At 35.1% G+C, this 16,425-nt stretch overlaps 1 protein-coding gene across 3 annotated transcripts in view; it reads left to right on the top strand.

Annotated features, from left to right (window-relative positions):
• Positions 1–16,425, top strand: part of LOC150108872 (uncharacterized) — a 222,416-nt gene that overhangs the window by 140,114 nt on the left and 65,877 nt on the right. For all 3 annotated transcript variants that reach the window (XM_090403956.1, XM_090403964.1, XM_090403974.1), the window contains one exon: positions 6,362–6,509. In XM_090403956.1, the coding sequence (XP_090260082.1) occupies positions 6,362–6,509 (148 nt within the window). The remainder of the gene's footprint in view (positions 1–6,361; positions 6,510–16,425) is intronic.

The following is a 16,425-nucleotide window of genomic DNA, read 5'->3' as shown; positions in this document are numbered from 1 at the left end:
TTTTTTTTCTTTGTCCACATGTTTAAGTTTCTCTTCTAACACTGTTCTATACCTTCTTCCTATTTCTGCTTCACTTATTCTTGCTGTATCTCTTCGTTTCTGAAGATGGGGTTTGCATTTTCTTTTTAATTTCAACTCTATGTTTGCAATCATTAAACTATGATCCAAGTCTAGATCCACTCCTTGAAAAGTTCGACACTACTGTACTGTTGTTATCCATCTTCTTTTAATCGTAATCATATCAATCATGTTCTTATTTTCCCATTATTTGATCGCCACGTACACTCCTTTTGCTGGAATCTTGTGTTACAGATCATCTTGTGGTCCACAGCAAATTCTAACATTTTTTCACCTCATTCATTTCTTTCTCTGAAACCATATTTTCCCATGACTCTTTCTCAACCATCATCATCTATTCCGACTCTGGCATTCCAATCTCCTTCAATAATTAGTACATCCTGCTTTAGTATTGTTTCTATTGTGTCTGTCAGATCTTTGTAAAATAAGTCAATATCCTTGTCTATGCTGTCAGATGTGGGTGCATATATAAATGAAATTGATCTTGATAACCTTATCTCGCAACTTCTTGAACCCATACTTTTGATGGGCGACTTTAACAATCACAATACTCTATGGGGTAGTGCCAACACTAATAGATGAGATCAAATCATTGAAAAAATTCTTGATAATAATAACCTTTCCCTTCTAAATAATAAACTCAATACTTTCTTCCATATGCCTACCTGCTCATATTCTGCAATTGATCTTATAATCTGTTCCCCTTCCATTCTTCCACTGCTCATGTGGGACGTTGAAGAGAACATATATGGAAGTGATCACTTTCCTGTTCTTTGTACAATGTCTTCACAGGAACCCTTTTCACCCACACAGATACCTATATGGAAAATGGACCAGGCTGACTGGAACACTTTCTCTCATCTTGCAAAATTTAATGCTGATGTCATCAGTCAAACACCTATCAACGAAGCTGTAAAATATATAACAGAATGCATTGTCCAGGCAGCAAAACCCCCTCCATCCCAAAAACATTATCTCGATTTCCAGTCTATCCAAAGCCTTGGTGGAACCCAGAATGTCATGCAGCCAAAAAAGATCAACACAGAGCATGGAGCATATTTCGTAGATACCCCACCACATCAAATTTAATAACTTTCAAACGTTCTCGAGGCAAAGCATGTTTTTTAAGACGTCAGAGTCAAAAACAATCATGGATCCAATTTTCTACATCAGTTAATCAAATGACCAGTCCAAAAATTGTATGGGATAAAATCCGGAAAATGAAAGGCAGATATAGTACACATTGTTTGTCCACCTTAGACTATAATGGAAGTGTTCTTGCTGATCCCAAAGCTATTGCAGATACTTCGGGAGAAACTTTTGCTAGAATCTCAGCAACAGCTTCATATTCTCCGGAATTTTTAATACTGAAAGAACAGAAACAAAGAAACAAGAGAAACAAAAGCTTAATTTTTCTATCAACATTCTTCAGCCATTTGTAATCTTACTAGATGTAGGTAGTAAGTCAAGTCAAGGAAAGTAGAATCTACTTTCTTTGACTTGTTTTGTATATACATATGTTAACCTATAGTTATCTATTTATGTACTGCTGAAACCTCTGCAGTAATTTTGTTTATATGTAGATACTGCATCACTTAACATACATTTTGTGTATGTATCTTATTTACTACTTTATTTTTTGAATAATCATGTACTGCTGTAGGACATCTTACCTATTTGCAAATTTTTTAGTAATTCTGTTTATATGTATTCTAAATTCTGTTTATACTGCATTCTTCTTCTTCTCTCTTCCATTATCTATGTGGATGATTATGAGTCTGAATGAACTCTTTCCACTTCTGTCTGTCCCTTGAGAGTCCGAACAATTCTATCCAGTTTGGTGTCGCTTGTTGTGATTTGGTTTTCAGGTCCTCTTTTATTTTATCTATCCATCTAATTCTGGGCCGTCCTTTGGATCTTTCATCTTCCATCGTTGTATTCAGGGCTTTAGTGGTAGTCTTTCTGTTCACATGGCCAAACCATCGCAGTCTTCTTTCTTGGATTTCGTCTATTATTGTTATTTCTTGTTTTAGTCATTTCGTTATGTCTTCGTTTTTTAGTCGATCCAGCAGAGATACTCCAAGTAATCTTCTTAGCCAGCCCATTTCAGTAACTAATAATTTTTTCTCTTCAGCCTTTTTGAGATTCCAGCATTCACTTCCATAGAGGAGTATTGGTAGGACCATTATTTCATAGATTCTTACTTTAGTTATTTGTTTGATGTCTCTTGACTTCCATATTTTATTAAGTCGTCCAAAAGTTTGGGATGCTTGACTGATTTGTCTGTTTATATCTTTTATAATTTCACCATTGTACTCAATAACTCCTCCAAGGTAGGTGATGTTTTCCACCTGCTCTAGATTCTTACTATCAATTTCAATTTTCAGATTGGTGCTTCTTTTTCATATTTGCATAATTTTTGTTTTGTCTATATTTATGTTTAATCCAGATTTTATACACTCCTCCTTTATTTTATCAGAAATTCGCTGTAGATTTTCTTCTGTGCTTGCAAGTAATGCAATGTCGTCTGCAAATTTTAAATTTGTCACATTTTCCCCATATATTTTGATTCCGGAGTCTTCATTGTTTAAGGCCTTATTGGTTGCTTCTTCCAGTGTAAGATTGAACAGGTCTGGTGACAGATTGCATCCCTGTCGTACTTCACTCTCTGTGTGGAACCAGTTGGTTAAGGTGTCCTCCATTCATACTGCACTTTCAGATTTCTCATATAGATTCTTTATTATTCTTATTGTTTTGTTGGGAATTCCAAATTCTTCCATTTTCCATAGTTCTCTTCTATGGATTGAATCAAATGCCTGACGAAAGTCTATGAAATTTATGTAGCAACTTGGGTTGTACTCTAGTGTCTTTTCTATTAGCTGTTTTAAGGTGAATAGTTCATCAATTGTGCTTCGCCCTGATCTGAAACCGGCTTGTTCTTCTCCTAGTGCCAGTTCCATATTTTGTTTATTTTGTTGTTTCTTAATTTGTTTTTGGAGTACTTTTGTAAAAACCTTACTTGGAATACTGAGGAGGCTAATGCCTCTGTAATTATTGCATTCTGTTTTATCTCCTTTTTTGTATATAGGAGTTATGACTGATTTGGTCCAATCAGTAGGCACTGCTTTGTTTTGGTAGATCCTTTCAAATAATGTTTTTAATGGTTCCAAAATTGTTCCTTTCCTGGCTTTAAGAATTCTGCATGTATTTGATCAATGCCAGGTGCTTTCCTAGTTTTGAGTTTTTCTATGCTGTGTGCTATTATTTCTTTGGTAAAGGTATTTGTTTCCTGCTCCATTTCAGTGGCTGGAATTGTAATATCCTGGGAGCTGTTTTTATTATATAAATCTTTGAAGTATTCTTCCCATCTGGCCATTCTTTTTGTTTTACTTTCAGTTAGTTGTCCCTCTTTGTTTTTGATCATTATAATTTTTGTTGTCTGTGTCTTACTAATTTGGTCTATTTGTTTATATGATCCATGAAGGTTATTTTCTTTTGATAGCTTTTCTGCCATTTTGCATTTTTCTTCTAACCAGTTATTCTTGTCTATTTTAACTAGTTTTCTAATTTCTCTGGTTAATCTATTATATTCATTTCTGTTATAATTCTGTTTTAGTTTCATGCTTTTCCTTTGATCGCTTAACTTTTTTACTTCATTCGAGATCCAATCCTTTTTATTTTCTCTTTCTGTGTAACCTATTGTTTTTTCTGCCGAATTTAATATTATTTCCTTTAATTTGCACCAACGTTCTTCAATGTTTATATTCTGTTTTGGTAGTTCCTTTAGGTTTTTATCTAGTTCTAGTTGATATTTTCTTAGAATATTATTGTCTTGTAGTTTTTTTACATTCAGTCTCCTTTTGACTCTAAAAGTGCTTCCAGATTTTAACTTTATTCTTAGGTTTGCTAATACTGGCTTATGGTCTGATCCACAATCTGCAGTTTAGGATACTTGATTTCCATCTTTGGTTTACAATAATATATTCTATCATATTCTTGGTTTGTCTGTCTGGTGATATCCATGTCCATTTTCTTTTGGGGTTGTGGATGTTTAAAGAGAGTGTTGGTTATCGTTAGTCTATTATTTGAGCAGAAGTTTAGTAGTCTTTTGCCACGTTCATTGCTTTCTCCATATCCGAACTTTCCGATTACTCTTGGCCAGGTATCACAGTCTTTGCCTACTTTTGCATTTAAGTCCCCCATTACAATTAAGAGATCTTGACTTGATGTCTGCTGTACTGCTTTTTGCAATTCTATATAGAACTCCTCAATGTCTTCTGATGATGATGTCGAAGTTGGTGAGTATACTTGAATAATAGTTAGTGATCCAATTGATGTTTTAAATCTTGCTTTAATTATTCTAGGTGAGATGGGATTGTAGGACAATGGAGAGTTTGAGCCTTTGGTTTTAATATAAGTGCTACTCCTTGGTATTTGTTGTCCTCTCTGCTTGAAGTTAAGATTTTGTACTGTCCATGGTGGAATTCTCCTTTTCCAGTCCATCTGGTTTCGCAGAGTCCAATCACTTCCCATCGGTAGTTGTGTAATTCATGCAGTAGTATTTCCATTGCTCCTTCCTGGTGAAGAGTTCTTATGTTCCTATGCTTGTTATGTTTTTCCTGTCTATTAGGTGATGTTTTTTCCAATGGCATATTTTTCGCCTTCACTATCTTGGTTCTCTAATATTGGCTGCGACCCTTGTTTGACCGGGCAACGGTCAAGCTGGCATGTATCTTTAGGTTGGTTAGAGTTCATTCGGTTTCAATGGTTAAATTTTCATCAAGTGTCAACCACCACTCCTTGACCTGAATTCAGCCGCTTTTTTTAGTAGATAGTGGAAACTACAGTTTGAGAGGAAAGAATCATCTCCCTCGCCCTCGAGTTGCTCTAATAGCACTGGGGGGGAGGGGGGGGAGTAAGAAGTAAGAGAGAGTAGAGGGAAAGAAGAGTAGAAGACCAGTCTCCAGATATGATATACCAAATGTATATTGCATGAAGTAAGATCAGGTCTAGCTTGGGTATCTCGGATTTGCAATGCCCGTACTCACCAATGTGAGCCCCTGAGTATGATAGCCCTTTATATATATAGCCCCTTATACTGCATTGCTAAATTTAATTTTCATCCATGCATATTGTATAATAATCTTTTTGCCTATTTTTGTACTGCTATAAAGGCATCTATTATAATTTTACATATATAGAGACTGCATTCCTTGGCTTAATGTTTCATATATTATGTAATAACTTATATTGTTAACTATTTTTGCACTACTGTAATAACCTCTGACCTTGTGTGTTGCTGTGCCCTCTGCAGCAGTTCTGTTTACCTAGAGATGCTGCTTTGTGAAACTAGATTTCTTGTACAGACATATTGTTTACAATTTTCTGTAAATGCTATTCTTGTAACCTTTAGTATGGCACAGTATGACCTTTGCAGTTTTTGTGCCAAATAAACTATAAACCAACCAACCAACCAACCATATATGTGGAATATTGATATATTAAATGGTTTTGCTTGAAATATTGCTACTATGATTCATTCACTGACTGGTTTGTAACATAATACAGTGCCTCTCTAGCCCTTTTGTTAAGTAGGAAGCAAACTCCTGCTTCGTGCTTGGTGTCATGCCCTGACCATATGACTTCGCATCCATTCATCTCTCCTGATGATGTCCATCGCATTTCCGCCAGTCCTAGTATATCACACTGATATCTCTTCGTTTCCTCGGAAAGTAGTTCTAGTTTTCCCTATATCCAAAGTGTACGTACATTTTATGTTCCTACATGGAATGCACGAATGTAATCATAGCTAACCATATATTATATCAGAGCCATGTTTGTTATGACATATTCTCAAAAAGAAATCTCCTGTTTGTTAAGTTCAACCTTTCCTACTGATCATCCAGGATATATGTCAAAACAAATATATATTTTGATTATTATTCTGTATTGAAGTTCTATAATGCATAATAATAATAATTGAAATGAGAGCAATTTAATGCTTTAACACTTGAATCATTTTAAGTTTTTTCTGTAAAAAAAAACTTAAAATGATTCAAGTGTTAAATGTAAAATGATTCAAGTCTTCATTACAGATGACTAATTATAGAAAATTCCTAAGCAACAGGAATAGTTCACTGTGAATAGTTTTCTGTGATGAATTTCCATTGTAATAGCATTTACCTATTTTGATAATGTTTGCTGTAGTGAGAGTTGACTGTAGTTAGTGTAATAAGCATATTTGATTGTACTGGTTTATTATAAAGTATCTTTTCTCTTTTAGCTGGGATAATCTGTGCTGCTACAGTGATGGGAGGTTGGTATAGGGCTCAGTTAATGTATGTATATGACAGTTTAGAAGAATGTGACATCAAATTTGTTGATTATGGAGGATTTTCACAAGTTTCTGTGTCTTCATTACGGCAAATCAGGTTAGTTTATGCTTTTTTTTTTTCCAATTAGTTTTTGAACTGAAATTTTAATCTATTACATTGATCATTAGGATACATCTCATTGGGAAATATGAAAAACAGCAAGGTAATTTACCCCCCCCCCCCCCTCATTGGGACCACCTCCATGGAGTGGCTACCATTTTGAACACTGTATACTCTCCATTGTTTCCACATCCCTAGTAATTCAGGCAATCAGATCTTTTCACATGTTAGATATGGCCTTACTAAAGCCTTATAATGAGTAATAATCACCTCATTTCTGCTAGTTAGTGATATTCTTCAGCATTCAAAGTGATCCTGCGAATTGTTTTGCTTAATATTGCAATATGTCCTCTGAACTTCAAATCATTTCACCATCATTGCTACTGCCAGTTCCCTAGCCTCATCACTCTCTTACAGCCCAGCTCCATCACTATAACATGCAGCTTTTACACTTTTTATTCCAAAGTGAATGACTTGTACTGTGCTGCATTAAACTGACAACCACTATCCTCTGCCAGTACTATCAGTCTATTTAAATTGTCTTGCAGTATCTCTCTCTCTCTCTGCATCATTATTCTCCTTCCTAGTTTCGTATCATCAGTGAACAACTGGATGTTACCCTCATATCATTTCTTGTATTGCTGATGTACAAATTAAATGGCAGCACTCCAGGTACAAACTACAGATCACCTACTTTCTTTTGGATTCTATTTCACATATATTATTCTTTGATAGCTGTCCATCAGTTTTCTTCTTATCCATTTCACCAGCTTTATACCAGCATTGGTGGAAAAGATTGTAAAGAGGAAGCTGTTCACCATGATATGCATTGAATAACCAGAGAGAGAGCTGGCTACCTGGCTACCCAGTTACAGAAGATGGGAGGTAGTGTACTGAGCAGGCCAGGATACCTAGCACAATCATGTGCTCTGGAAATGTTAAGCTCAACAGCAAATATTTTGTGGTATGTCCAATGGCAGGTGATATAGACTAAGAGGCCCACTGTAAATCTAGATTGGCAGAATCCATGTTGGTTGTCACTGATGAACTGTTGTGTCTCTAGGCAGTATGGAAATTGATTGACTTTTTCCATTATTTTGGAGAGCATTGAAGTGAGGGTGATAGGTTGGTAGTTCGACAGTATGCTTTTATCTCCTTTTTTTTTTGGAATTAGTTGGATATAAGCTTGCTTTCATGCATTAGGATAAGTGCTACCCTGAGTATAAAAGTTTAAGAAAACATAGGGCATGCGTTGGTTCTAGAGCACGATGTTTTCAGTACAGCAGTTGGAAAGTGCTATCTGGACTGCAAGGCTTTCCTATTTGTCATTGAATATTCTACTGTTTTTTCTGGTTTGATAAGAGACAGTTTGTCTTGGTCATCTTTGCAGTAGTTGGAGGAGAAGAGTGCTAGGAAGTCAGCTTTATTTTTGTGCTGTAATGGTGCCATCTAGATGAGAGAGGTGGTAGCTCAGAGAGCAGAAGTTGTATTTGATAATCTTTGCAATGGACAAGAAATTGCATGATTTCCATTTGAACAGATGATTGCTACTTAACGTTAGAGGCAAATTTGGAATTTCTGAATGTTTTGTATTTACTATGTGCTTCACATTGACTCTGCATGAAACAAGGATTCGTGCTTGCCTACTGTAAACCTGTAGTATACTGAATTTGTTCTTCAGCTGATTAGTACACCTTTTACCATGTCTTGGAAAGTATGGAGAGATTTTGCACCGGTGAGGATAATTTCTACAACTTGCTTAGAGCAGGTGTTTGGATCAGAAAAGGGAGCAATAATCTAACCATGAAAAGAAAGAGTAGAAGTTCCAGCAGCTATCCCACATGGTACCTTTTGTAATGCCAAAGGAAATGAGGTTGGAAGTGGTGGAGGGACTGTGTTCTTAGAGAGGAAACTTGAACAGGATTGTTGAAAAGATTATTTTATTAATTACTAATAAAATAAAACTTGACATTTCAATCCCTGTATCGAGGTCATCATCAGAAGGATACAAGTGTATAAGGAACCAAGCTACATGCTCTATCCCTGTATACCGGTTTTGGCTCAGATACGTCGACGATATTGTTGCCATATTGTTGCCCCACGGCCGCAAAGCTCTAAATACATTCCTTAGCCACCTAAACAAACAACACAAACATATCCAGTTCACCAATGAAATGGAAAAAACAACTCTCTTGCTTTCCTAGACACACTTGTCACACGTCTTCCCTCTGGCTGTCTCTCCTTCTCAGTTTACCGCAAACCTACACACACAGGCCAATACATGCACAAAAATTCTTACCACCACCCAACACAAAAACTGGGTGTCATAAGCACCATTAAACACAGAGCTCTAACTATTTGTTCTGATGAACAAGCTCTAAACCAGGAATACAAGATCATCAACCAAACATTTATAAAAAATGGATACAGTAAAAAAACTATTCACAAGATCCTCCACGAAGATACCAGTAAGAACAAAAAAGATTTCAGGAATGTTATTGCCATTCCTTATGTTAGAGGCATTTCTGAAAAAATAGACAGAACACTATGCAAATACAGCATTAAAACCACCTTTAAACCTCCAAATAAGGTAAGACACCTACTCAGTTCTTCTAAAGATCCTCTTCCACACCTAGCCCACCCAGGGGTATACAGAATACAATGCACATGTAGCATACCATACATAGGGGAAACAGGGCGAACTATCCCAATCAGACAAGATGAACACAAACGACACATTAAATACCTCCATTTTGGAAAAATCAGCCTTTCTGCCATGCACTCCAAAGATACCACAGAATTGATTGGAAAAATAACAAGTCCCTACACCGCACCAAAACCTGGTTTGAGAGAAAATTTAAAGAGTCGTGAAATGCTCAGACATAACCCAAATCTCAACAAAAATGATGGCCTAACCATTCCAAGAATGTGGAGGACCCATCTCCTTCTTATTGTGCTATCTTCTATCGAAGGTCAGCGACCATCTTGGTGAACAAACTGCGCTCTTGTGCTAATCTGAGCAGTTGTGCACTGCTCTTTCCTGTCCACGTCTTGATGTTGTCAAACCATGATATTCTTTTTCTTCCTCTAGTTCCTTTGCCATCAATTCTTCCTACCAAAATAGTTTGTAGAAGTTGGTATTTGCTGTTTCTCATGATGTGTCCAAGATATGATGTTTTTCGTTTCTTGATTATTTGTACAAGATGTTTAGCTTTGCCATTGGATTTTAAGACATCTTCATTGGTAATTTTTTCTGTCCGTGATATCTTTAGCATTCTTCTGTATAGCCACATCTCTCAAAGGCTTCGATTTTCTTGATGGTTGTCGCCTTCAATGTCCAGTTTCAACTCCGTAGAGCAGAATAGACCACACGTAACATTTCAGCATCCGGCATCTGACTTCCATGTTTAGGTCTTTATTGCAGAATAGTGTTCTCGTTTTCATGAAGGACTGCTGTGCAACTTCAATCCTTGTCTTTATATCTATTTCTGGATCCCACCGTTCATTAAGCCAACAACCAAGATATTTATATCTTGACACTTGATCAATATTTTTCCCATTGAGTGTCAGTTTCATTGATGAGGCTGGATGTTTGCTGATGATCATGTATTTTGTCTTGTTGATGTTTATATTTATTCCCATTCTTTGGCTTTCTATGTATACTCTGTCAACGAGTTTTTGGAGATCCATAATGTTATCTGCAATTAGCACGGTGTCATCTGCATATCGTAGGTTGTTAACAATTTTTCCATTGTGATTCCCTCTGGACATTCTTCCAATGCTTTTTTAAAGATTACCTCTGCATATATGTTGAGCATGAGTGGTGAGAGCACACATCCTTGTCTCACTCCTCTTTTGATGTTAATATCACTGGTGGTAATGTTGTCTAATTGAACGGTAGCTGACTGATTCCAATACAGATTTGTTATTAGTTTTATGTCTTGTTCGTCTAGCCTTATTTGTTGAAGGATTTCTATTAAGTTGGTGTGTCTGACTTTGTCGAATGCTTTTTCAAAATCTATGAAACACATAAAGACAGATTTCTGTTTTTCTCTGCATTTTTGTATCAATATTTGGGTACAGAAAAGAGCCTCTCTAGTACCAAAACCATTCCGAAAGCCGAATTGTATTTCACTTAGAGTTTCTTCACTTTTTCTATAAATACGATTCTGAATTACTTTCAAAAATATTTTTAATGTTTGGCTCATTAGACTAATAAGTCGGAAGTCACCACAGGAATTCACTTTGGGTTTCTTTGGGATAGTGATAAATGTAGATTTCAGCCAATCTGATGGAAATTCATCACTTTCATATATTTTATTAAATAGTTTTTCAAGAAGTTTGATGTTATCTAGTTCTATTAATTTTAAAAATTCTGTTTGCACGCCATCTGATTCACTGGCTTTTCCTGTTTTATTTGATCTTATAGCATTCTTTATTTCACATTTCATAATTGCTGGTCCTTGAATGTTATCTTTTATATTTATAGACTTCTGTCTAATATCATTGAAAAGTTCTGTTATATATTTTATCCAAATCTGTACTCGATTCTCTTCTTCTAGAACTATTTTTCCACTTTCGTCTCTTTTCGGCACTGTTTGTTTTTTTTCTGAGTTTTCTGGAAATTTCATTGATTTTCTTATACAGATTGAAATTATCATGTTTCTTCTGAAGCAGTTCAATTTCAGTACATAAATTTTTCATCCAATTTTCCTTGGCTTCTTTTATTTTTTTCTTGATGATGTTATGTGTTTCTGTATACCTGGCTAGGTCTTTGTTTTTATACATTCTTCTTGTATCAATAAGAGAAAGAATCTCATCTGTCATCCAATCCTGTTGTTTTATATTATTCACATAACCTACTTCTTCAATACTTGTTGTTACGATGGCATTCTTTAAGCTATTCCAAAGAGATTCCACACTTTTATTTTCTTCTATGTTAATCTGTTGTAATCGCAGGTTAAGCTGTGTCTTGGCACTTTTATTTATGTTCGGGTCTTTCAGTTTTTCTACATCAATTTTCTTTTTCTTCTTTTGTGATTTTTTAGCTGATTTTAATCTAAGACGTACTTCTGCAACTATGGGATTGTGGTCTGATGAGATATCTGCTCCAGGATAAGTCTTTGCACTCTTTATACTACTGTGGAATCTTTTATTTATCAGTATATAATCAATTTGATTTCTGACAATATTATGTTGGTTATCTTGAGGCGATTTCCAAGTGTACAGTCTTCTTGGTGGAAGTTTAAACCAGGTATTTGCTATTGTTAGATCTTCTTCCTGACAGAATTGGACTAGGCGATCTCCTCTGTCATTTCTGGTGCCTAAGCCATGTTCACCAACAATTTCTCCATCACCCCCTCTTCCTACTTTTGCATTGAAGTCACCCATCACTATGTTTATATCATGTTTCTTTGTTAGGTTTTTAATGTAGAGGACCCATCTACAACCTGTATAACAACTGAAACTAGCCATAGAAAAATCCCACTACAAGAAAACAACCTGGTGAAGTGTTTGTAACATTCAACAGCAACTGAAGGAAATCATATTATATCAATCAGAACTGTACAAATCCAGAAGAATATTAATACATGAGGACTTTAGCAGTTTATTGTAGTTGTATTTTTTATTTTATTTTATTTTATTTTATTTATTTTTATCACTAGAGGTCAGGCTATGGGAAAGGATTAATTAACTACGTAGATTTAGTTTACCGGTATACAGGGCTAGAGCATGTAGTTTGGTTCCTTTACACTTGTATCCTTCTGATGATGACCTCGATACATGGATCGAAACGTCAAGTTTTATTTTATTAGTAATTAATAAAATAATCTGTTCAACACGTGTGTTTTTGTGTCCCTAAATTTATAAATATGAATGCTAATTACGATGTAACCTTAAAAGAAAGGATTGAACAGGATTGTGGTTCACATTACCAAGAAGAGGGAATACCACTAAGTATATCTGGAATAACTGCTTAAGAAAAGATCAAGGATATTGGAAAAGTGGAGCATGTTATCAGGTATTCAGGTTGGTAGATGGGTGGCACAGATGTCAGTGAATTTCACTTTTATATCTTGTTTATCATTTTTGTTGAAATTAATTTTTGAGTGAGGTTTAAAAAGAGTAGAACAGCTAGAGAATATTTGCACCTAACAGACATAATATACTAGTTGCCTTGTCTGTAATGTCAATTATACACGAAGCAAATGCATATGATTATCACTGCTGGATGATATTTTAGCAAAATAAAATGTTGCAGTGATTTGAAATTAGAGAAATCAATTTTTTGATATGCCAAATAATCCAAGTAATATTTTTGTTCTAGTTATGCATATCCCTTCCCAAGTTGTTTTGAACCAACAAAAATTTGATCAAAGCTTAGTCAGGAATTTTAGTAGTAAGTATTAAGTAAGTCAAGCATTTCAGCTATTTAGACATAATTTGTAGTGAAGACTACAAATTAAATATGGAAATAGATACTAGAATAAGCAAAGTTAGTATGGTTGGAAACATCTGAATATATTTATATGGAATAAAGAAACCAGCCAGAACAATAAATTAGCAATATACCGGGACAGTGTTCAAACCCGTTTTAACTTATGAACTTCTAAACTTTGAACAGGGGTGCTTAAGGGTCAAAGTTGTATAACTGAGAGGAGACCTCCACATAGCCTTTAAAGGAATGCGGAGAACCGACCAGGGCTTCTGACCTAATGTCCAATCCTCACCTTCTCGTGGTGCACCCTGTTGGGTATCTACTTTGATACTGAATGAACAAGGATGGGCTGGAAATTTGGGATCTAGCCGACCAAATTGTATTCTTATTGGTTAAACCAAAATTAAAAAATGATGGTACAACATGACAAAATTTCATGCCGGCTGGGGCGTCGCCCGGTTAAACAAGGCCCCCGTTGTTTTCGCCAGGGAACCAGGGCGAACAGCGAAAAGTCAGCTACTGGAACAAATCTGAAAACAAACCCCAACTCAACATCACCGGAGTTAAAGATTGGTACTATCAACGTAAGAAGCCTGAATGGCAAAGAAATGGAGCTAGCTGAGAAATTAGATAAGTACCAGATCGACATAATAGGGGTGACTGAAACAAAAATTCTAAATTATCGTCTACTCCAGCTGCCTTTTCACATTTCAGGTTTTTGATGGTGTTTTCTATTTCAAGAAATTATATAGATTACTGATTTCATTTCTGTTGAGTATTTTCTCTCAACATGCTGTCACTGCTTATTTCATTTGAATGTCTGAGTGGATAGCTTACCTGCTCTCTCCAACCAACAGGTTGTGAGTTTGAATCCCAACTTGGACATGAATGCTTGTAAAAGCCTGCACAGATTCTTGTGATCTCCATGTGGATTTGTCTCCATTTTTATGTTAGAACATGGTGTTACTAATAACTAATAATTAGTTCGTGTTCATAACAGAAATCTAGCAGGTACTTATCATTATTATTAGCTTTGCTCTTTTCTTCAAATTTTCCGAGAACTTTCCTATTTCCTGTTTTCCTAGAAATGTTTGGTATTCATTTCCTACTCTGCTATTTAGAATCTCCAACAAGAACTGACTTTTCTTTTTTTCATTGTATCAGCTGCCTTCTCCTAATGCCTTGAAAAATTCCTTTACTTTTTTCTTGGTAGAACACTGTGGTTATAGGCACAAATAAGCCTCATTGTCTAGTTCCACATTCTGATAAAATTGTTTACATCACTTTAATATTGCCTACCATGCAAGAAGATTATCCTCATATTTAATGTTAAGTACTATAGCTAATACTTCTTTTCCCTGGTTGTTGTTGCACGAATATAACATTTTGTTTTTAGAAATCTTGCTTAGAAAGATCTCACCTGGTTTTGTCTTCTTTATTTGGTAACACCTGTCATGTTCTGATACTTATGCAATTCTTCTGCTAGTTCCTTTTCTTTTCCATATGTTGATGGTGCCAATCCTGAACTCAGCTGATGTTGGTCGTCACTGATTGTTCATTCTGGTTCCCTGATGAAAACCGGCAGGCCTTATTTAACTCACCAGCGAGCCAATTAGCATGAAATTCTGTTGTGTTGTACTATCATTTTGGAATTATGTTTTAAGTCTGTTTCTCAAAGTGTGGTACGCGTACCCCTGGGGATATGCGAAAGGCCTTCAGGGGTTACGCGATAGCTTTCGGCTATGCATCATTAATGCATGGAATCGTTATTAAGAACAAATAATTACTTAAACATACATATTTCTCAATAAATTATATATTATGTATGAATTCTCCTACTCAAATTGTGATAACTGCTTTATTTGAATAGTTTGCAAATTTGCGGGCGATCACTCGTGAATCTATGTTCAGCTTCATATATAAATGTACGTTGCGAGCCTGCAATAACGTGAAGAGCGTACGATAGCAACTGATTGAAAAAAAAAAAAAAAAAAGTACTTATATGAATCTTTAGTAGATGAAATTAAGACAGTTAAGCAGATTTTAATCAATGTGCTTCATTATTTGATCACATTACAAATTTGTTGTTAGTTAAAATAATGATTAAAATGTTTGTACTACTTTTACAGTGATATAATGGCTTTAATAATATATGGAATAAATACAACGAGAATACATTATCATCGTTTTGGCTACAAATACAGAATGAATTTCCTGAATTAACAGATAATTAATTCAGGTTCATTTTTCCATTTCCAAGTTCATATCTGTGTGAAGTTGGATTTTCGGCCCTTGTAGATATTACGAGAAAGAAGAGGAACTGCATTATAGATGTTGAACTGCATCTGCGATTGAAATTAACAACTATAGAGCCACATTTTGCTGAAATCTTATCCCACTAAGCAATTTCACCCCTCTCATTGATAAATTATTTAAATTAAGTAAAAATTTATAGTATCTTTATAAATTTTGTTGTATTAAAAATAAATTTTTTTTTTTGTTTTGTTTACATGTACATCTAAATTCAAATAAAATAGACATTTACAATGAAATTACTTTTTATTTTTATTTATTATTATTATTATTATTATTAGTTTGATAAGGATAGGGGTACTTGGTAATAATGAAAATTTAAGAAGTGAATACACGAATATCTGAAGTTTGAGAAACACTGTTTTAAGTGAATGAGAATACGGTTTGTTTGGTTAATCCCAAATTACCAGCTCATCTGTGTTTGGTCAGTATTCAGGTAGATACCAAATGAGGTGCACTACAAGAAGGTGAAGATAGAAGTTCTAGTAGCATTTATTCATGTAGTATTTCTTAAAATGCTACATGAAGTCTACAGTTATCCAGCTTTGACTCTTAAGCGCCCCATGGTGTTTGTGCAAGGGTGGTAAACAGGTGATGTCAATGGCAGAATCCCTTTAAAAATGAAGATATTAACATTCAGGAATGTGCCAGCAGAGCTAATCTGAGTTGATATTGTTACTTAAATAGAATGAGACAGGAAAGGTTAGCAAAGCAGGTGTTTGGTTCTAAAATGGCAGGAAAAAAGACCCCGTCTAGGCGGCTTGATGCAGTGAGGACTATGTTAGAATACTGAAAGATCTGATAGTATGTAGATCCTGACAGAACAAATTTGGACTAAAATTGACAGGAAGTTAGTAATAATGTAATCTTTTCATATAGTGCTATCCCCTTGAGGGTACGTATCAGGAAATTTATGACGATGCAGATGGCTTCTCTCTCAGTTATTTTTTATAACTTGAATAAAAAAAAAAGAATAAATAGCATTTAATACAGCTGAATACTTGTATTCAGCTGTATTAAATCTAAACACAAATCATAAAATGCTGTCTATACTTACCATAAGCAGTTTCATGAAAGATTTCTTAAAATTCAGTCCATATGTTACAGATTATGGGTATATCCCAGTAATATGTGATATGTTAGGTTCCAGACCATCATTGT

The sequence above is a fragment of the Typopeltis vanoorti genome, chromosome 2 (genome assembly GCF_054136105.1).
Source record: "Typopeltis vanoorti isolate ZY-2024b chromosome 2, IOZ_Tvanoo_1.0, whole genome shotgun sequence".
Taxonomy (NCBI): domain Eukaryota; kingdom Metazoa; phylum Arthropoda; class Arachnida; order Uropygi; family Thelyphonidae; genus Typopeltis; species Typopeltis vanoorti.
Note: the sequence above shows the minus strand (reverse complement) of the source record. Positions and strands in the feature narration are given on the sequence as shown.